The sequence below is a fragment of the Periophthalmus magnuspinnatus genome, chromosome 2, assembly GCF_009829125.3.
Source record: "Periophthalmus magnuspinnatus isolate fPerMag1 chromosome 2, fPerMag1.2.pri, whole genome shotgun sequence".
NCBI classification, from domain to species: Eukaryota; Metazoa; Chordata; class Actinopteri; order Gobiiformes; family Gobiidae; genus Periophthalmus; species Periophthalmus magnuspinnatus.
The window spans coordinates 7,800,162-7,822,049 of NC_047127.1; the positions used below are offsets into that span (position 1 = coordinate 7,800,162).

Genomic DNA, 21,888 nt, shown 5'->3' on the forward strand with positions numbered 1-21,888 from the left:
TATAGACTTTAAAAATACAGTGGAGCACTTCCTGTATCACTACATGACATCACAAGGTGGAACAGAGTGTTTTCTGCTTGAGAGAAGAACTAAATATGCAGGATTTGTGTGTCAAATATGTGTGAATGAAACGAACCACAACTCCAGGTCTGTTTGTGATAAGGAAACAAGATTATAACATAGATCAGAAAATAGTGTAATAAAAAAACAATACAAATTTCAAGTGGAACTAAACAGTAAATACAGTTGTTTTTCTTTTGCTACTAAACTGTGTCTATGATGTTGTAATACCTCTGTCTACTTTCCCTAGTCTTTATTTGGCAATTTTTGTGCAAACCAGATAATTTCGCAGGTCCAAAATGTCTAAAACTGAGTGTGTGCAGTCGTCATTGGCTATTGCAATTTCAAGTATTATGTGACATCACGCATAACTTCCCTGATTATAGCCAGGTGTTTCTGATTACACCCACTTGGCTGCAGGGGCGGAGTTTGAAGTGTGGATACCAGTTAGCTAGGAAGTTGTTTTGGTAATAGGGTGCAACGTAGAACAAGGAGTAAAAATTGTGAAAATAAAATACGATCAAATAAAAGACATGCTTAAAATAAGGTATTATGTTATAGGAGAATCTGGACGACTGAGGGAGTACACAGATATAAGGCCACATGGGAATATAAAAGAAACGCATTCTGTTGTCTAAATAAAGAGTGTTTTTAATTAGCGTCATTGTATTGGAATTGCTATCGAATATCAAGTCTATTCCGTAGTATTGAAATCCAGTTTGAAATTTTAGAATCGTGACAACACTATTCCACAGGAGCTACTTCGAATTTTTACCGTCTGCAGCCGAATGTCATAAATACTGTGATACTGAGGTGTTTAGGTGTTTACGTTTGACAGAATAGGCCCGCCAAGATGAACTATTTCTGGAATGCAGCAGAGAATGTTTTCTTAGCTATGTTTTTATGAGTCTTCGGAGTCCTTGGATTTGTGTACCTCAAGAATCCCTTATCTTAGTTACAGTATAAAAGTATGTATTTGAAGGTATGGGAGAGTACCTGCAGAAGAAGGTCAGAAGCTGGTTTGATTTTCTGTTGGAATAAAACGCTCAGAGCTCGATTCTGCTGCTCCAGGTCGAAAACTCGCGTGCGCAGTTTCACACATTCCTCTCGAAGATCCTACAAAGAAACAAAATATAGATCAAAATACAGAAAAAGTTCAAGTTTAAAGTTTTAATTACACTTCTATGGGGTATTTATTGCTAAAAAATAACATATTTAGATCACCATGTTACCTTTTATTGTTTTGAAAATGCTAAACTCACTCTGCTTTCGGAGCACTAAAACATTACAATCAGCCTGCATTGTATTGCGTCAGGTTTGTGAAGTTGTAGTCTATAGTTTTGTATCATGGTTTTGTATATTTATGGAAAATGGGCTGAGCTTAGGATAGGCCCGTGCTGTTAAGCATAAGGAGGGTTCGAATAGGGCCCAGGAGAGATCGCTAAATTACTCAAACATACATGGATGACATATAAAACCTCTTCAGGCACGTTTTTGATGAGAGACCAGAGTTATAACGTGGTGGAAAGCTCCAAAAAGTCAAATTTGAAGATGTTTTTTTTCATTCACTAAGCTTATCTATTGCATTTATACAATTTCGGACATTTAACTGCTAAATAAAAACATAGACTTGTAGCATCTTCATGGAAACAAGCAGGTGGCGGACCCTCCATCAGAAAAAGTTACATCTACTGCCTTAAAGTACTTCGCTACTACCTACTACTGATTTTGCTGCCCAGATAGCATATAACCAATTGCTACCAATACCACTTACTACAACCATTACTCCAACTATTATGACTATTTCTACATTTGTATATAGCTTTCCAAGATAATACTACCACCACTACTACAAATAATACTAGTAATAGCTCAATTAATACTGCTATGATAAATTTCACTACCACTAATAATATTTCCAAAAGCTCTATTACTACTTTTACACCTATCACCAGCACCACCTACAACTAGCTACTACCATTACTACTACTACTACTACTACTACTGTTGCTGCTACTGTCCCCATTATTGTTATACATTTACTATCACTAAATCCACTGCTAACATTACTTCTTATAATCAGCTTATCTCACCTTTACACCTACGTCAAATGCAATAACACGAAATGGATGCGATCTCTTATAACGCCGGTACCCGAGACCGGTTTCCATGGTGACGGCAGACATACCTTCTGAGTGAGCAGCGCCTGGACGACTTGATTGGCCACCTGCGAACACCAGATAAAACATGTCAGCTTGGTAAAGGAAGTTTAATATGGAACACGTCAGGTATATAAACAGTGGAGTGTCAAATGCTACGTGCTACTGCAAGAACGGGCCGGAGTCGTCTTGGTCCAGTACAGATATGTTGCATAAGCAGCTCTTGAGGTCAAAATATGTCCGCGAATGAAGTGTGTGCTTGCATGCTAGTTGTTGTTAGCGTTACCGTCAAGGCTAAACTTCACTCTGGTTTCTGAAAGTTGTAGAAAGTGCTTATAAATTCATTGCGGTGAGTAATTAGGATGCTCTGAATGATCTGGTTCGGTTTTCCAGTGAAAGATAGTGAAAAAAATCAAGTACAGCAGCTGCATTTACCCATCTCTAACCAGTTTGTTGACAAGAACGCATTTAAGGACAACAAACCAAATTGAAAAAATTCAAAGTCGAGGCTTCGCTACTACATATCTCTTTTTCGAAGGCTTTAACCGCATCCGACAGCCAGCCCGTTTTTCCATGCTAGACTCGGGAATTATCTAGCAACTGTGTCTACTTTGAGCCAAGAAAACGTTTACTGGTTGGTTAACTCTGCATTTGGAGCGGGTTGGATTCGCGGCCCGTAGTTTCACATTGAGCTGGAGGGCAGGTGAACATTATGGCAGGACAGAAACTGTAGCCACCTATCAAAAAGTTATTCAAATACCAAGGCAGGCCTGAGTACAGTCATGTCTGGTTTTTATGTAAAGTTTGAGGACCCAGCTGTATGAAACCAAAAATATATGGATTTTCAGTTGAGTAGAGACCCTTAGAAGTACACTGACACCTGTACACCATTATGAAAAGTATTCTTAAATTCTACAGTGTTGCCAAGTAACTTAATCAGTGAATTTTTTATTTATTTTTTTTAAATAAGTTGACAAATTATTTTATTAAGGACTTATGGAAAACAGCAATGAGATAAAAGCCTGGAATGAGTTAGCTGGAGTTTTGAGAATCTGCCTTTTCACTTATGAAGATGCTGTTTGCTAGTACTTCTCTTTGTAAATAGTATTTTCTTAGATTAATTTTTTATAATTTTGGCAGCTTTACTCAGAATTTCCAACATTATCCGTTTAGATTATGAGTCAAATGGTTGTTCGTGGTACCTTTAAAGCGCCCATATTACACTATTTTCTGATCTATGTTATAATGTTTCTTCATCACAAACATACCTGGAGTTGTGTTTTTGTTCTTCTCTCAGAAAACACTCTGTTCCACCTTGTGATGTCATGTGGTAATACAGGAAGTGCTCCTCTGTGTTTTTAAAGTTCACTAGAATTATTTGGATCATTTCTGCCCCGGAATTGGCAATCTTTACTGAATAAAAGGTACGCTTTACCTTTTGATAACCAAAAATTTACCACTTCATGACATCACAAGGTGGAACGGAGCATTTTGAGCTTTGTAGATGTAAACCGACTAATAATACAGAGTTACTTAAACATGTGTGAATGAAACAAAACACAACTCCAGGTCTGTTTTTGAGGTGGTAACAACAGCACGACACAGTGATCACACTGATGGATGTTATAATGTTTCCTCAACTCTTGTTTCCGAGTTGTGTTTTGTTTCATTCACACACATTTAACACACAATTTCTTTCTTTGAAACAGAAAACAACTCCACTAGAAACACTTGGATCATTTCAGTCCCGGAATTGCCAATCTCTACTGAACAAAAGATAAAAGATAGCGGCTAGCTTGAAAACTACCCCTTTATGACATCACAAGGTAGAACGGAGCATTTTGAGATTTGGAGATGTAAACAGACTAATAATACAGGATTACTTAAATATGTGTGAATGAAACAAAACAACTCCAGGTATGTTTTTGAGGAGGTAATAACCGTATGACACAGTTCAGAAAATAGCGTAATATAGACCCTTTAAACTTTATTACATGCACTTGACTTTGCCATTATTTCTACCGTTACAGTTAACACACCTCTGTAGCCCGTAGCAGTGTAAGCGTTCTACCCCCCTTTGTGTTCAGTGGCTTTTGAACACTCCGCTTCCCTGACCACAGCCCTGCGCTTGGGACCGCTCACATTACAAACCATTGATCTCTCATTATTACAGTGTGAAGCCACTCAGTGCAGACACTCACAGACCATTACGGGGCCAGCGCAGATGGACAGAATGTGGTCAAATGAGCCCTGATAAAGCTCACCGTGTGGAAACTGCCCTCAAGTAAAACACTGGATAGCTGCAGAAATGAAGGTGGGTAATGTATTTGTTATGGAGAATGAACTGGACAGGTATGGGGGTTAAAATGGCGGTGAGCGGTGGGGAGGGGAGTGTGGGAGGTTTATGGGTTTAAATCTGCTTTTGAGTTGTTTGAGCCCTCACTGTTTTAGATTTTTTTATTAAATTACAAAAAATATCAAACAAAAAATTAGAAACAAAAGTGTGTGTTGAAAATTTTTTTAATAAATGAGCAATTTCTTTCTTTGTATTTTTTGCATATCAACAAACTTTTTATTGCTGGGTAAAATTCTCATATTCAGCGTAGATTCGGTTTTTAACCCAATAAAGCTGTTGTCAAGCAGTGGAACATAACAAAGTAAAAGTAGTAAAATTAAGAAAAATTTTAGGTATCTCTACTTTACTTAAGTCAGTTTTAAAGTATACTTAGTAAAGATACTTGTACTTTTACTTTACTACATTTGAGAGCAGTATCTGTACTTTTTACTGCACTACATTTTTGCACAGTTCTGAAAAGTGAAAGTTTTTATTATTGTATGAGACCTGCTGAAAAGCCTGAGGGTTTATTTTTAGCACGTTCATAGTTTGAGGAAACAAAAATATACAAATAAAAACTGCTAGGAAAAAAAAAAATTCAAGTGTATCAAAACTACAACTACCTTTGATGCTTTGTTACATTTCAAACTCTGCGCAAAATACTTTGACTTTTTACTCTTTAAGCACATTTTTAAACGGGTACTTTAATACTTGTACTTGAGTAGTTTTTTTCATGTGATACTTTAACTTAAGCATTGTTTTTGCTGTGGTATATGTACGTTTACTTAAGAAACAAAATTTTGTACTTCTTGCACCACTGTTGTCAAGTCCCCAAAAGAAACTAGCCAAAGACAACCCTTTGGCTAGTTTTTTGTAGAACTTTCTCAGTTGACTTTCTACAGAGTCGACCGCGGCGGCCATCTTGCTATGCTCAAAACAGGTCACACTCAATAAGTCCCCCTATATCTCTTGCTTTATGTCCGCATTTTCTGCCTGTGCCTGCTAGCCAGATTTCCCTTTAGCTATGTTTTTGCTTTGCTAGATGCCCTCCCTGGTGGTGTCATTCCGCCAAACGCCTCTGCCTGGTTTATTCCTCTCTTGGGGCTCTCAAAATGGCTCTCAGCTAGCTCCGGCAAACAACCAGGGGGCAACGGAGTGTGCTTGTTATGTAAATTATAGCATTAGCATCACCAGTTCACGCTAGGTTAACGGCTTGTTTTATGGTGAAATTAATATTCTTTGCGGGGGTACAGGAAAGGGCCCAAATCCGCCAATTAAAAACCTATTAAAAGTATATCATATCACCTATATAAGACTTAAGGGAGAAAAAGGTAAGAGTTATATTAGCTAGCCAAGATTTGGAATTAATTGCTATTACATGCAATTAAGCTAGCTCTTCTTTTACAGGGGAGAAATATTGACCACTTGTGGGATGTCCCTTTACGGTTATGGCTTGTTTTGCCCACATTAAGCTAAGCCGGGAGAATTAGATAGGCCTGGAGGAAGCTGTTTTGGTTTAGAGCTAATAATGCTTTAGCGATTTGGAAGCTGAACTAAGTATACTTAAAATGTAGCCTTAGGGGAACACGCTACAACTGTGGAAAAGCTGTTCAGATTCATTCACATTTATTCTCTCAAAACCAGCAGTCATCTGGAAGTGCTCAGTAGTTGCTGGTTCAATTGTAGCTCTGACCAGTGATTCTGCTGTTGTGTCCATAGGCAAGACACTTTGACAGTGGTGGAAGATGTACTCAATTCTGTTATTTAAGTAAAAGAACAGATACCAGAGCGCAAAAATAGTCAAATAAAAGTATCACATGAAAAAAAATTGACTTAAGTAGAAGTAGAAGTATTAATAATGTACTTAATGAGGTGTATAAACGTATTTTGCAGAGATTTAGAGATCTAATAAACCTTCAAATGTACTGATTCTGATAAAGATTTGTGCTGAATTTTGAGCGTTTCAAGAAGTAGTAGTAATACAGTTGTCCCTCACTAGATTACGGTTCATCTTTCATGGCCTTTGTGTTTTGCTGAGTTTTTAGTGCGATTTTGCGTGCTTTTTTTTTGCAGAGTATGAACGTGCATTGTGTTCTGCATCCTGATTGGCTGAGGGACTGTAGACCACTGTCAATCAAATCAGTCTCCTCCGTGCCGTGTCTCCTGTACAGTACAAAATGTGTTCAGACAAATTTACATAAATGCTGGATCGCAGTGTGACTCTGAAGTGCTATATGTTTGCAAGTTTTCTCCGCAACAAAACCCAAAATGTCGATGAAACGTTCTGCACCGACAAAGGCGCCTACGAAGGTTTGAACTTTGAGAGAGTTTAAACAAGAGAGAAATGTGAGAAAATGTTAACGCCTGTGTGAGAAAAGTATAAAGTGTGTGGTGAGGGCTTTTACAGCTTTAAAACAAACATAATAATTGTAAAAAATAAAGCTGATACTTCGTGGATTTCACCTATTGCGGGTTATTTTTAGAACGTAACCCCGCGATAAACGAGGGACCACTGTAGTAGTAACCAACAAGTATCATTATGTAACTTTATCAGTAGAGGATACTGCCAGCTGCTTTTCTCAATGTAGATGACACTGCATTGCCTGGAATGTGCCGCAATATGACTAACTTGCATTTATTCCATTACAGGTATTTATCGCTAAAGCCATTCTGTTGAACGTTCTAAGCAATAACATCGACATGGAGACAAGCAGATGGCGAACTCCCTCCACCGTTAATGTTACATATTACACTTTTAAATTGGCTTGTAAAGTGTTTAGAGTTAAGCCCCAAATTTTGAGCTGTGGGTCGAGGAGTCATAAGGGTAAGGAAGTATCTTTAACACCACTCACCTCATCCAGACATCTTTCATATTGCTCCCTCTGGTTCTCGTTCTCAATGGCCAGCGCCGAATTCTGCTCCTGCAAAACCACCAAAACATCAAGATCAACTCCGTTCTGCGCATCGAAACATCTAAACACTTGCTAGAGTCCGACGTTACAATCAGGGGTGCTCGGTAAAAGGTCAGATGTCGACATGGGTGATAAAAAATTTAAAAGGTTAAGGAGAACGCGAGGGTTGAACTTTGAGGCTAGTCTAATAAGAATATCCAGCCTGGACTTGCCGAGCGATGCCCTATTGATCTCGCTGAGTTTCCAATTTGTCAGATGCAAGCGGCGTATTAGGAGCTGTCAGCGTCGGCGAACTTCGACCTTTAGGAGATGCAAACATGGCCGACGCGATGGCAACGGTGATCGCGGAGCAAGGGTTTTAATTGCAAGTTAGATGCGAAAGAGTTGCGTCGCGTGTTATGTATCGTGGAAATCTTAAATGAATTCACGCGTTACACCTCTCAACCAGGAGACCTCTTATCTGTTTCTCTCTGCGCCTTAAGGAAGAACAGAAAGTTTGTAGACGCTGAAAAGTTAATATTCTCAAGGCCACAGAAGGTTATAACAAGATTGAACTTATTTGAGGTTGAATACGCTGTTGATAGGATAATATAAAATGAATAAAAAGTGTGATAAAATGCAAGTTGCGGAAAATACTACTTTTTTCGTCAATCGGTTTAAAGGCCCGTTTTACGCTGACCCATGTTATAATGTTTCCTCATCAAAAACATGCCCATAATTGTGTTTTGTTTCATTCACACACATTTAACACACAAATTCTTTCTTTCAAACAGAAAACACCTTCACGAGAATCACTTGGATCATTTCAGCGCTGGAATTGCCAATCTCGACTGAACTAAACGGTAAATGGTAGCGGTTAGCTTGAAAACTACCACTTCGTGACATCACAAGGTGCAACAGAGCATTTTGAGCTTTGGAGAACATGTGGTAATGAAACAAAATACAACTCCAGGTAGTTTTTGAAGAGGTAACAACATATCATGGCTTAAAGTTCACAAGAGTCAATTTTGCAAAATATAGAGCCTTTAAGAGTAAACTGTGTACATGGAAACTTATACATTTTTTAATTTATTATCGTAGAAAATGCAAGACTATATAATTGATTTACAACCTCGTAATAATAGCGCAAGACAATTTTCTCATTTTGTTTGTTTGTTAGCTTCAAGGCAAGTCCTTTCCTTTGTCATAAATGAATTATCAAAACATTTTAATACAGTGTTCTTTTACGTGATTGGTTTAAATTTGTCAATGTTTTTACGAATAAATACCAACACAGTATACATGGTATTACAAAAATGCCAGAAAGTTACGGAAATACTTTAAAGTACTGTATGTAACTTCCTGAAGGTGGCACGTCATCTGCATGATTCCATGGAAACAGAAAGTTAAAACCATATTTCGGAACATTCTCCATGGACATACGTGCATATTGTGGAGGATTATAGCCAAAGGAACAGCATTTCCATGGAAACAAGCATGAGGCCCTTTTTAAGAGTCAGGTTTGTGGAAATGCAAGCCTGCTCACAGTAAGGATGCATGTTTATCAAAGTTTTCAGCGCAAAAAACAACTAAAATGCGCAGATATGGTTTTATTTTAGTCTATTTTTTGGCTAAAACATTACAAACAGTAGCTTTAACCAAAATTGTATTAACGTATATCAATAACCTAAACTCATTCTGCCAAAAAATAAAAAATAAAAAATAAAAAATGAAATAACAGTAAATCCTTCATTCCATTTTGAACTTAAATATATTCATCCAATATTTTAGTGAGACCCCAAAGTTTGTAGGTTGAACTCCGTCTGTTCTGGATAACTTCCTGTGCTGTGGAGTGTTTGGCTGCGTGCTTACTTAGCGTCACAGGAGTTTATGGCCACTCGGAGCAGTGATGTATGGCCTGTGTTTACTGCTGCTGCTCCAGCCGACGGAGCATCCATCACCACCACCAATGAAATCAAAGCACTGATAAGTCCAGATAAAGCCATTTAAATGTAATGTTTAGTAATGCGCCTCATTGGTTGTATTGTGAAGCTGTCGAAAGATAAAAGAAAGAGCTGAAAATAAAGTACGATTTAGTGAGCTACAAAGTTTCTTCTTGGAATTAAATACGCAGGTTTAGATTTTAAAGGGCCCGTGTTGCGCTGTTTACTGATCTGTGTTATGTTTTTTCCTCATCAAAATCATAACTGGAGTTGTGTTGTGTTTCATTTTTCTGAATTTTTATCTCAAACTGAAAACGCTCTGTTCCACCTTGTGATGTCATATGGTAATACAGGAAGTGCCCCACTGTGTTTTCTCACTCCATACACTTTCACTAGCATCATTTGGATATTTTCAGCCCTGGAGTTGCTGATCTCTACTGAACAAAAGGTAAAAAGTGGCTGTTAACTTGAAAACTATCACTTCATGACATCACAAAGTGGGACGGAGCATTTTGAGTTTTGGGGATGTAGACAGACAAATAATGCAGGATTTGTGTGAACATGTGTGAATGAAACTAAACAAACTCCAGGTATGTTTTTTATGAGGTAACATGGCTTAAAGTTCATAAGAGTCAATTTCGTGTAGGACCTTTAAAGAGGGGGTATTACACTCCTATGGGGTTTTCATTGCTAACAAACTACAGATTTAGATCACCTTCTGTTGTAAGGAGTGTTCGAATAGGGTCAAAAAGAGATCGCTAGATTATTCAAACAGGCATGGATAACATATAAATCTCTTCAGGCATGTTTGTGATGAGGGAACAACGTTATAACATGAAAAAAAGCTCCAAAAGGTCAGTTTTCTTTAATTTTTGGTTAACTGACAGGTTTAGATATTTGTCTAAAATGCAAAATATACACGATTTTCGAAGAGATGTCATGTTGGAAGTTTTAGAATATATTAAATACTAAAAAAAAATAAAAAATAAATATATATATATATGAATGCAAGATTCATATGGACTCCAGTATCATTATTATAGACACCATCTTTACCACTACGAAAGAGGGAGAAATTGCCTTGTTAGTGGTATTTCTTTGTCTTTTTATTGCATTTAATGTTATGTTGTTTACTGATTACGATTGCACTACTACAACATTGCCCGGCTTTAAACCTTAACTTTATACCTTAAAAAATTTCTATCTATTTTCCTACATTTTCACGTTTGCTTGGGAGTTGTTTTTTCAGAGTGAAGCGCAAAACAACTTTGACCTGGAGCAGAGCCTAAGGGGGTCAAACAGTGGGACTTAAGCTATGGAGAATATGCCAAGTTTTTAGACATGAGAGAGAATAAAATATATTTATTTTCATGTTTAGTTTGTGCTAAACCTCACACAAAATGCTGACAAGTTGTATATACCAAACATTGTAATTGCTTTAGTGACGGTGGAAAACTTAAGTCCTTTTATTGTCATTGCACCATCAGGTGTTTGATAATGTATTTAAGAACTATTGATAAGAAAATATATTGACAAGATTTATGATTTCAAGGAATCACTCTACCAATGATGTTTATGTCGAGAACGGGATTTGAACTGACAACGTTGGGATCAGTGGACAAACACTCTACCAACTGTCGTCTCATTGTAGTACCGCCTCCAACCATAAGGGGTCAGTAACATTACTATGGGCTATCTTCTTGTTGGGTCAAAAAAAACTTGATTAACTTCTACAGACACAGGAAGAACATGCAAACTCCATCCAGCAAAGCCCCGATATGTGCGGGAATCGAACCTAGGGCCTTCTCGATATGAGCGAATCAACCACAAAGCCACCTTCCTACCAATACACGAACACATCCAAACAATTCCACATTTTTGCCCGATTTCTCAAACTCATCTAACCTCTTCACTCCAAAAGTTTTGTCCAGTTGAAAGAATCGATTTTTTCTTTTGCCATTTTTCTTTTGCTACCAATTTCGGAAACTACCTCCAAGCTCTTCAGCCTCTCCAGCAGCAGTTTGGTTTTGTCCTCCCCCTGGCTTGTTTCGACATCGTCACCCGCGGACAGCAACAGCTCTCGGACCGTTTCGCTCCTCGACACGCTTCCTTCCTCCTCCTCTTCTTTGCCGCCATGTTGCTTTTGCACCTCCTCTGACAGCTTATCCTGCGAAACACAAAACACGACAAGCTTTGAGACATGACAGATGGTGATAAAAGTGTTGACACAAACGTTCCGCAAATTTCCTATCTGGCATATGGGACCCCTAATCCCGAATCGTGTTCCAGAAATGACCTTGAGGGCCCCCATCCCTTCTGCCTTTGACAAACTCCCTCCTTTGATGCACTGCCGGGGTGAGTGTTGTTGTTTTTTAGATTCCGAGCATGTGCGATAATTAAGTGGCGGTAATAATTAGATCTTAATTAGGCCCTGTCTGATGAGCGATGATCTGCAAACAGAATACAATGAACTGTCTGTCACTACAAAGTCATGAGGATGTGTTCAGGAGACAGATGGGAAGGATTGGAATGCGGGATAATATTCATTTTACTGTCCAAGATTGACTACATTATGATTTTAAACCTTGTCTTGGTCATATTCTAAACATTTCTGAATTTTTTTTGAAAAGAAAATGTTTTGCTGCTATCCATACACGTGGGACGGGACCAGGAGAGGGCAGCTACACTACCAACCAAAAGTTTAGACACTTTTTTCATAGATTTTTCCATGATTATTTGCATTGCAGATACTGACTGAAGACATCAAAGCTATCAATGAACATGTACGAAATGTAGCAAACAAAACATAAACTCTAAAAAATCAAAAATAGACTTCACGCTTTGTTTTGAAGTGACCAAAATCTTTGCACTTTTGGCATTTTTTGACCCTGAAAAGGCACAGCTGTGAAGTGAAAACCATTTCAGGAGACTTCATCAAGAAGCTCATTGAGAGAAGGTCAAGGGTTTGCAGCTGTCGACAAAGCAAAGGGTGGATACTTTGAGCACTAGAATGTAAAATATGAAAAATATTTAGTTGAGCTGAGTCACTTTTTTCATTACTACATAATTCCATTTGTATTGCTTCATCAGTATGGACGTCTGTGTAATCCCTCAGTCGTCCAGGTCTGATCCACAGTCAAACCTAAATGAAAAATCTGCCTTTTACACACCGCCTTAAATCTATCTGAAGGGAGGAGTTATGTGGTTAGCTCCTCCCTTCAGACAAATATAAAACAGTGTCCACCAATACTGAAGAAGAGGCTTGGATGAGGAGCAAAACATCTTCAGTCCTGTGACAAAGTGGCCCTTTGTCCCTTTAATATCATCATAATTGTGTTTATATTCACACATTTGTTTATTTCCAATAATTTTTCAATATGCATGCACATTTTTAAAGGCTTGGGTGTGGTCGTGTGCTGGACCATGTGGAGGGGAGGACTGAGCTAAGTTCTTTTTTTTTTTTTTTCAATGTCTTTATGTATTTTGTTTCAACGTTTAAGTGTTTATAGTTTATTTTTGGTGCTTCCTGCTCAGGAGGGTATTTAAGCCAGTCAGTCTTTTGGGAGAATCAGCCGTGGGTTTTTCCTTAGTTTCATAATTTCTTTTGCTTTAGTTGAGCACTGTTAATTTTTGTAAATATGTATGATTTTTCCATAGTACACCACGGTGACCTGCAATAAATTTTGGTAACTGGGAAGTTTTCTGAGTCTGCCTCTTGCTTTGACCACATTGGCCAACTTCTCCACAACTTCTACAACTTTTTGTCCAGTTTACATTTGGCTTTTACTTCAGTATGAATGTAGATGTAGAAAATAGTAAACCTAAGGGGAAAAAAGACAAACTTTTGATTGGTAGTGTATGTTGTGATCTTTTGACCCAAAACAGTAACAAAGAGCTATTTCAGGTTGTGTTCACATTTGTCAAGGTTAGATCCCAATTTGAGTCCAGTTTTGTTCTTATGTAGACTTTGTTTAGTCCTGTTCTTGTCCATTACATTAGTTTATTTTTAGATAAATAAATGCTAGCAGATGGCACCATGTCTTGCTGATCAGTCAGTCGATAAAAAACAATAACATTAGCATTAGTCTTATATGAAGCTTTTCAGATGCTCAAAGTCCAGTTTTTCATTCAGGGGTGGGTGAAGTGTCTTGCCTATGAACACAACAACAATTTTTTTCAATGTTATTCCCAGCGGTCTCCCATCCACATCAAACCAGGCACGGCCCCGCTTAGCTTCTGATATCTGAGGGCCACGATAAACAAACAAATACAAAACAACTCCAGTTATGTTTTTGATATGCCAACATTATAACACGACAAAAAATAAAATATAATGACAATTTGTTTGACACTAAACCAATAACCATTTCTTTTTTGTCATGTGTATCCTTGTATAGTCAATATTAGAGTTATTACACCTCTCCCTGGCGCGCTCTCCTCATGAACCTTGCAGCTGTTCAGTTCTGTGTATTCAGCAGACAAACTCAATAACTCCAAAGGGCAACGCAAGGGACAAGGTTTCCTCCCCTTTTCTCTGCCATTCTCTGAGGAGATTATTACGAAAGACCTTACAGACGTCCAGCCTCTCTCCGAGCAAACACCCACGACTAACTACGACGCAATTGACAAGATTGAAAACCTAATAAACGACATTGGAAGGGGCCGTTATTTCAAATTCATTCTGCAAATTTTAAAATGTGACTTCAAGCATTTATCACTTGCTTTAAAAGATGTCTAAGGCGATTACGTGTCAATGCAGAAACCGGAATGACGAATGTAACGCATGTGGATGGTCGTAATCTAGCGTTAGCGTGTAAAAGCGACCGTTAGCTAGCCGTGGGCAAAGTCACAGGAGTAGAAACGGTTTTTATGGTCCCTCTAGACGTTATAATGGAGACTTAATGGACAGTGGTGAGCTGTGCTGAGGAGAGATGGGGAATGTGAATGAAACAAGAAATTGAAGATATCAAAGAGTGGGGTGGTCACAGGGATGGTTTTTGCATCTTTCAACTTTTTATGTTAGAATTAGACTTAAGTTTTTTGTAGTCCTTCAGTTTGAAAAGATATTTAAAATTGTTATGTTGAACCGGAGAGAAGTGACAGATTTTTAAGTTAAATTTGCAGTTTTTGAGTATTTTGAATACAATTAGCAGAATAACAAGGAGCACTAATACTATTTTTTTATTTTATTTAGTATCACCTAATTACAGAAGTAGATGTAGTTTTAATAATAATAATAGCCAGATGCACAAAGTCGCTTTACAATTCTGTGCTTTATTCAGAAAATTGTAAAGCAAAATTGTAAAACTCAACACTCGGTGGTCGTAAGTGAGGCTGCTGATCTGCGCCACTCACACACATTTATACTAGACAATATGGGTGAAGTGTCTTGCCTAAGGACACTGGCGCCCCACTGTGGCACCTGATATCCCCAGTAGTCTCCCATCCAAGTACTACACAGACTGCTTAGCTTCTTGGATCTGACGAGACCAGAATCCGACCTTCAGATCAGTGGACAAACGCTCTACCAACTGATCTACTGTCGCCCGTTATTATTTTATCACATTTTTTACAGCAAATCCTAAAAAACCCACTTGACATAAAACAATACAATTCACTTTTTATTTTACACCTGACTTGAACTACAACCCCCCCCCCCCTTTTCTCTCGGACCATTCAGCTGTTTATTTATTCACCACTCGCTCCCTCTCGAATCCCTCACGGACGCCACACTTCTGAAGCGATTGCGTAAGTCTTCCAAAACAGCCATAAACATGAATGACGCCTCCAGAATCGTGCATCAAAGTTTCAAATGATTGTTGCGTCTCGGAGAAATTGAATGATGTTTTGATGGAGATGGGACAGACCGGGGCAATATCTTGGTGCGGTAAACACTGGAATAGAAAAGTGCGACCCCAGTGATGACCTCGAGCACTTTTGAAAGATTACAGATTTTTTTTAAAAAATTCATTTATTTTCGCTTCTTGGATCAAAACCAAAACAATCTCTTCAATGATTTCACCTCGTATCGCGTGGGACTTTGGATGGTTCATTATAAACTACGAGTCAGAAGTTTGGACCCACTTTCACTTTGATTTTTCAACAAAACAAAAAATTTAAATAGTCGCCCTTTGCTTTGAACCCTGGTTTGCACTTTTGGCATTTCTTGACCTTGAAATGAAAACCATCTCATGAGAATTCATCATGAAGATCATCGGGAGAAGGTCAAGAGTTTGCAGCGCTGTCGACAAAGCAAAGAATGGCTACTTTGAGCATTTGGATGTAACATATAAAACATTATGTGGTTGAGTAACTTTACTAGAAAATTCCATATATCATACATCATAAATTTGATGTCTTCTGCACGGATATAAAATGTAGAAAGCAGAAAACAAAGAAAAAAACAACTTTGAACAAGAGTGTGTGTCCAATCTTTTGACTGGTGGTGTGTTTAGTGTTTGAAATGGCAGTTTTGAGCAATGAAAAACTGCTAAATGCCACAATAATGAGAGAAGGATTTTTTTTTGACAAATGCAAATAATTTCGGAAATCCTAATTGACCTAAAACAGGAAAAGTTTAGTCTGATTTGATGTCAGACAGTGAGAAGAAAAAAAAACTATATGTGTCTTTTTATATAGTGTGTGGAAACAGATTCTTAATTGGGAAAAAAGAATAATATTTTAATTGTTTCATAAATATCAAAAAGTTGGAAATCTAACATATCGTCTATAACTGTAGCTCTCAAACTTTTCACACCAGGTACCACGAAAGTAAAGATTTGCGTGTCCGAGTACCGCAAGATCCAACCCAAGACTTTTCCAGGTCTAATCTGGGGCTAAACCAGGTCTAAAAGTTGACCACATCATTTCCACTGTAGTTCTGAACAAGAAAGTAAAACAAAAAGTGGATAAAATGAACTTTAAGTAAGCAAACCCACAAACTGAAGAGCTGTCAAAGTACCATCTGAAGACACTTGCCTACCACCAGACGTACACATACCACAGTTTGAGAAACAATGGTCTGTAATAAAGAAGATTATGGTAGATTAAAAACTGAAAACAAAAATGGACCACTATGAGAATTAATAAAAGATTAGAAGTCTACAGTCTAAAGAAATTGTGTTTTTATTATCATTGAGGTGTCAGAATCGGTATTGAGTATCGAGTCTATTCCTTAGCATATCGTGCCAACATTATTTTTACAGATGCCATAAAACCAGCCACAAAGTCAGCTAACCTCATTCAGCTAACACATAACGCTCACTAAGTTACACAGAGATGCTAACTAAACCGCAGTGCATTACCGTTTCATATTTTGCCACATAAATGCAGACATTACTCTTGTCGTCGGGCTGAGGAGGTGAAGACAGGTAAGACGCGTTTCAAACCGAGCTGCTGAATCCGAGAACGTTGGAAGTGAGCCCGTCTCCATGGCAACGCTGAGAACTAATCAACAGTTTGAGTATCTGAAGTTCACGCGGCTCTGAGCGATGGATCATGTTTGGATAGCACATTCACATGGTTTGCTCTCAAATAGACTGAACAGAGCGTATATTGCATTTTAATTGCAAGGCTTCAAAGGGAAAACTTCAACCTTTTGGGGTCTATTTTAATATAATTTACGAGAAAAAATATATAACTTATTTCAATTAATAATTACTTTAATATCTGTTATGGGTATCTAGGAGAAATGTGTGTACTTTAGGCATGCTCTGTGTAAAATCTACTGTTTTTGGCTACTCAACTGCGTACGTGGACAAAAACTGAGTGTGTGCCGCCTCCACTGCGATTCCAAGTACTACGCGACATCACACAGGACTGCCCCGATTAAAGTCAGGTGTTTCTAATTACAAATACCTGGCTGCAGGGGCGGAGTTTGAAATGTGGACACCTGTCAGACCAATCACGCTGTTCCGCATACGTCCAGGCCCCTGTTGTGGGCGGAGTTTATGTGTTTAGCCCAACTTTAACGCACAAGCCGCACGCATTCCTACTAGCATTGTTATTGTATTGAGTTTGTTAAGTTGTCAATACACATGTCACATAAAAATTGTGACTAAACCCAGAACTAAACCTGGACTTGCACAGGACCAAACCAAGTCTACATCAGGACTAAAAACCAGGACTTAACCGGGACCATGGAGGTGTTAGTACCTTGTAGGCTTTCATGAGGTCCACAGTGTCCACAGCAGTCTGCTCCAGGCCCTGGTTCTGCAGCAGCGACCGCACCGTCTCTTCCATCCTGAAAAACAATTAAAAACAATCTCTAAATCAATCAGATTAACACAGAACAGCCAATCACGTTTGATCGTTGTTTACAGAACAATTATTGACGCTAATCGGGTCATTTTATGCATCAAACAATATTGTGAATTAATACACATTAAGCGTTTGGCAGATTACAGCTTCAAATGTACCTTTTAGCAATTTAGAGCTTCACTTAAAACCAGGAAGTATGCGCACATAAGTCCTGTCCTCAGATCTTTGTGGCTCAGAGAATAGACTTTAAAGCAGCTCTGTTTGTGTTTAAGTCTCTCCATGGACCAGCACCAAAGAACATCTCCCACATGTTAGTGCCATATAAACCATCTCGCACTCTGAGGACTTCAGGGACCGGCCTCCTGCTGGTGCCCAGAGTCAGGACTTAATATGGGGAATCAGTGTTTCAGTTTTGTACAGATCAAACCTCGAACAGTTCTGAAGATGTGAGACAGGCCTCGACTTTGACAATGTATAAATACAGGCTCAAAATGATTCTGTTTAGCTGTGCATATGACTGAAAGGTTTTTATTCTGTACTCTTCTCTTTTATTAAGTTTATGATAATTATTTATGTTTTGGTTTGTTTGTATTGTGATTTTTTTTCATACATATTTTTTTCATATTCTGTAAAGCATTAGCTCTTATGCTATACAAATATATATGCCCTGCCACTTTGTATGGAAATCTAGTCCCAAGTGTAATTTGGACTCATTTTAATTTCAAACCGGAGGCAACTGATAATTTCTAAACATTTTGATGAATGCAACACATTTGAAACAGTTTGGACAGGGGCAACAAAGGACTGGATGTTTGTGACACTCTGTAAATTTATAATTTGTTTTCTTAGTTTTATTATTGTGCCTTTCAAATCATGTCAGTGGAAAAATGGTTTAAAATGAATGAACCCATGGATTTCAGAATGATTTTATCAAAATATTAACAACAATACTTTTAACCGCCTCTATCTGTATTAATATATTATAATGAGAGTCTCTTTCTGGAAGTGGAAATCAGCTGCACGATTCAATGGAAATACAAAGTTAAACCCGTACGTTGGAACATTCCCCATGGAGATAGACACGTTTTATGATAAACTGTGGAAGATTATAGTCAGAGGAACAACATTTCCATGGAAAAAGCAGAATGACGCCCTCCTCCAGGCTAAATAAGAGTCAGGTTTGTGGAGATGCGAGCCTGCACACAGTAAGGAAGCATGATTTTGTATGTTTTTCATAATTTATTTTAGCCTGTTTTTGGCCAAAAGGATACATACTAAGGCTTTAAATATTATTGGCCTATAGAATGTTTTATGCTTAGAGTTTTTAGAGTTTATGCTTCTTGAGTGTGTAGTGAACGTATTAGTTTGCAAATGTGAAAAAAGCTTGCAAGCCCAACAATATATCATAAAAATGCTAAAACGCTGCTAAAGTGAGATAGAACCTTTGCTGCTGAACTGCTGGACGTGATCCCAGAGCATTTTCCCATTCAAATGTGCCTAACCAGACTAAACCTAGGCTAAATGACATCTCAAATGTGCCAACGCTGTGTTTTCTGGGTTATTGTACGCAAATGGAGCTGCATATGTATTTGTTTAAGGCTTAAATTAAGAGCAATCAGACCAACGAAACAGCAGCCGAGATACCGTGACCTTCAAGGCTCCCTTAGTAATCTTCCATTTCACACCGCTATGCTAGCAGCTGCATGCTAAACAGATCAGCGCATATGCCCATTACTGAAGAATGAGTTGTTTTGTCCTTCATACTATGGGGTTAACGGTGGTTTGCAGAAAATATAAACAAAATACAAAAATGGGGTGATCTTGAAAAAAGGACAAAAGTTGGTATGATGATAAGACGGGATAAGAAGGGATCGGGCGATGATAGTGGAATCGCTTTGACAGCGTCGGCAGCTGAATTTATGTCAGAATCTTTGGAGCGGAGAAGTGTCACAGAAGAAAAAAGGGAGGAAACTGAGAAGTGATTTTAACATTTCAAAAGTCCAACGATAGACAGTTAAAGTCCCCCGGAAAGTCATTTTACACAGTTTGATTCAAATCTGTTCGTGTTGCATTTTTGAATAAGTTAGTGTGCATCTGAATGGACTCCACTCCAAGGGTAAATCAACTGGTATTTAGCTAATAAAGATTTCTAACTGAATAAAAATAAATGCTGAAAGGTGAAAATATCCAAACTCAGGCCCCAGGTTCTCCACAGGAAGGTGTACAGGAGGCACCCGGCCCCTCTGGATGTGGAGGAGCAGCGGGTCTACTCCAAGTTCCTCCTATGTGACTGAGCTGAGTCCAATCTTCCGCGCAAGTTAAGTTCACAGTACGCAACTAACCGTTCATCTCTCTATTGTAAATGTGGTCCAGGACATGAGCGCAGTGCTAGCCTCCATGTCTGAGGAGCAACGCCAGGCAAGAAAGAGGGAGATCCAGTGTCTCCTCCCTCGTTTAAAACCACCAGTGCATGATACAGAGCACAGGGGAGACTACAGCCATGTTCAACCAGGTCAAGGGTTAGCGTGGTTAGCTTACCAAGTACGTAGCTCTTTACAATTTTGCCATCATCAACACTTCTTCAAAAAAACAGTTTAGATTTTATATTTGGAGTCTTAATCATGCACTATGCAACTTTTTTGGTGATGGACCTGCTACCCATTTGTCAGGTAGCAGGTAGGTTTTTGGAGGTTTTTGTCTGAAATGTTCCACAGTATGACAATAAATCTAACTATCTTCAAGGAGACAAACAAGTAACACATGCCAAGTTACAAGCATAGACTGTATAAAGAAGTGGACTATGTGAATGTGACGTCACATGAAACTCATCGAGGCTGGCAATTATAGCGGCAAATTTTGAGCCGAGTTCCAAACTAGGAATTCTGACTGCGAGTATCATAGCAACCAAAGAGCCAATATGGAGCGAAGCTGTTGAAGGTAACGCCCCTTCGCACCTGCACCACTGGTTTAGCAGGGAAAAGGTAGAAACGCTGTCAATAACACCTGTTGCTAACGCTAACAGGAGCAACCTTAGGGAAAGAAGGCAGCTGATTTGTCTCTCATTAATGTTCATATGAAACGCGGCGGCTAGCACGTTAGCTCTGTCCATTTATATAAACAGTTTATGGTTACAAGTCAGGTCTGTGGAGAAAGGTAACCCTGCTCATAGTAAGCATGCATGTTTTTCAAGGAACTGTTTGCGGTAAAAACAGATATAACTGAATATATGACAGCTGGATATGTTTAGTGTATTCCCGGTAAGACAATGACGTCTCCATGGAGATAAGCAAGTGGCGGACCTTTGGACAGAAAAGTTACATAGTGTACCAGAAAATGTAAACCATATATGTATATCCAAGACAAATAAAACACTTCCAAATGTATGACTGAAACAAAAAATGTAGTCAAAACTTACATTTACACTCCAAATATCTTGAATAAATAAAATAAATTGTCTGCTGTCTGCTCCGTGGGCGTTGATTGACAGCTTGTTCGCTCAGAAAGCCGGCACCCCACAGAGTTCTGGAGCGTTTCTGTGCCATCACTTAATTAGCAAACCGCGTTAATGATAACTCATCAAAGTTGATTTAACCCATTTAACACTTGCTTTCACTTCTGAATATAAATCAATGATCCTGGCCTCTGGGACGCGGCACGAACTCTTAAGAAAATCAAAAGCAAAATATCTGGAAGAACAACAGCATGGATTCCAATCATTTTACAATTTGGGGATCTGACTGAGTGAACCAACATTTGTACGTTTCCATAGCCTATTTGAAATGTTAGTATTGTGACAACATTAGAATGAACATCAAACTCGATTACGATACTCAGAAATAAACTCAATGCCAACTCTGATACCACAATGAAAATAAGAACACACTCTTTCTTTAAACAATAAAAACAATCAAATTAATATCTGATTTTCAATACTTTTCGCAACACTAGTTCATTCTCTATCATATTTTTAAGATTTTGAGATGGCTGACACTTCTCTTCTGTTCATCTCTTTACAACCTACTTCCAAACTTTTTATAACCTGGAACAAAAGTGAATGCCTTATGCTAGCTAGTACTACACCCTCCATTCAAACTCAATCGAAGTTATCCTTTATGTTCCCATGCAAGCTGCCAGATGGGACTTTGAAACTTCTTACCTGGCCTGAATACAAATGCCTCAACTTCACAACAAAAATGTTTTCCGAATTTCAGTATGCTAGTTTTTTTTTCTTTTTACTCCCA

General features: G+C 38.4%; 1 protein-coding gene across 3 annotated transcripts in view; it reads right to left on the minus strand.

The window, feature by feature from the left end:
• Positions 1 to 21,888, minus strand: part of LOC117382474 (nck-associated protein 5-like) — a 229,866-nt gene that overhangs the window by 48,141 nt on the left and 159,837 nt on the right. For all 3 annotated transcript variants that reach the window (XM_055227102.1, XM_033979660.2, XM_055227109.1), the window contains 5 exons: positions 17,543 to 17,630; positions 11,379 to 11,555; positions 7,407 to 7,475; positions 2,249 to 2,287; positions 1,057 to 1,176 (listed from right to left, as the gene is read on the minus strand). In XM_055227102.1, the coding sequence (XP_055083077.1) occupies positions 1,057 to 1,176; positions 2,249 to 2,287; positions 7,407 to 7,475; positions 11,379 to 11,555; positions 17,543 to 17,630 (493 nt within the window). The remainder of the gene's footprint in view (positions 1 to 1,056; positions 1,177 to 2,248; positions 2,288 to 7,406; positions 7,476 to 11,378; positions 11,556 to 17,542; positions 17,631 to 21,888) is intronic.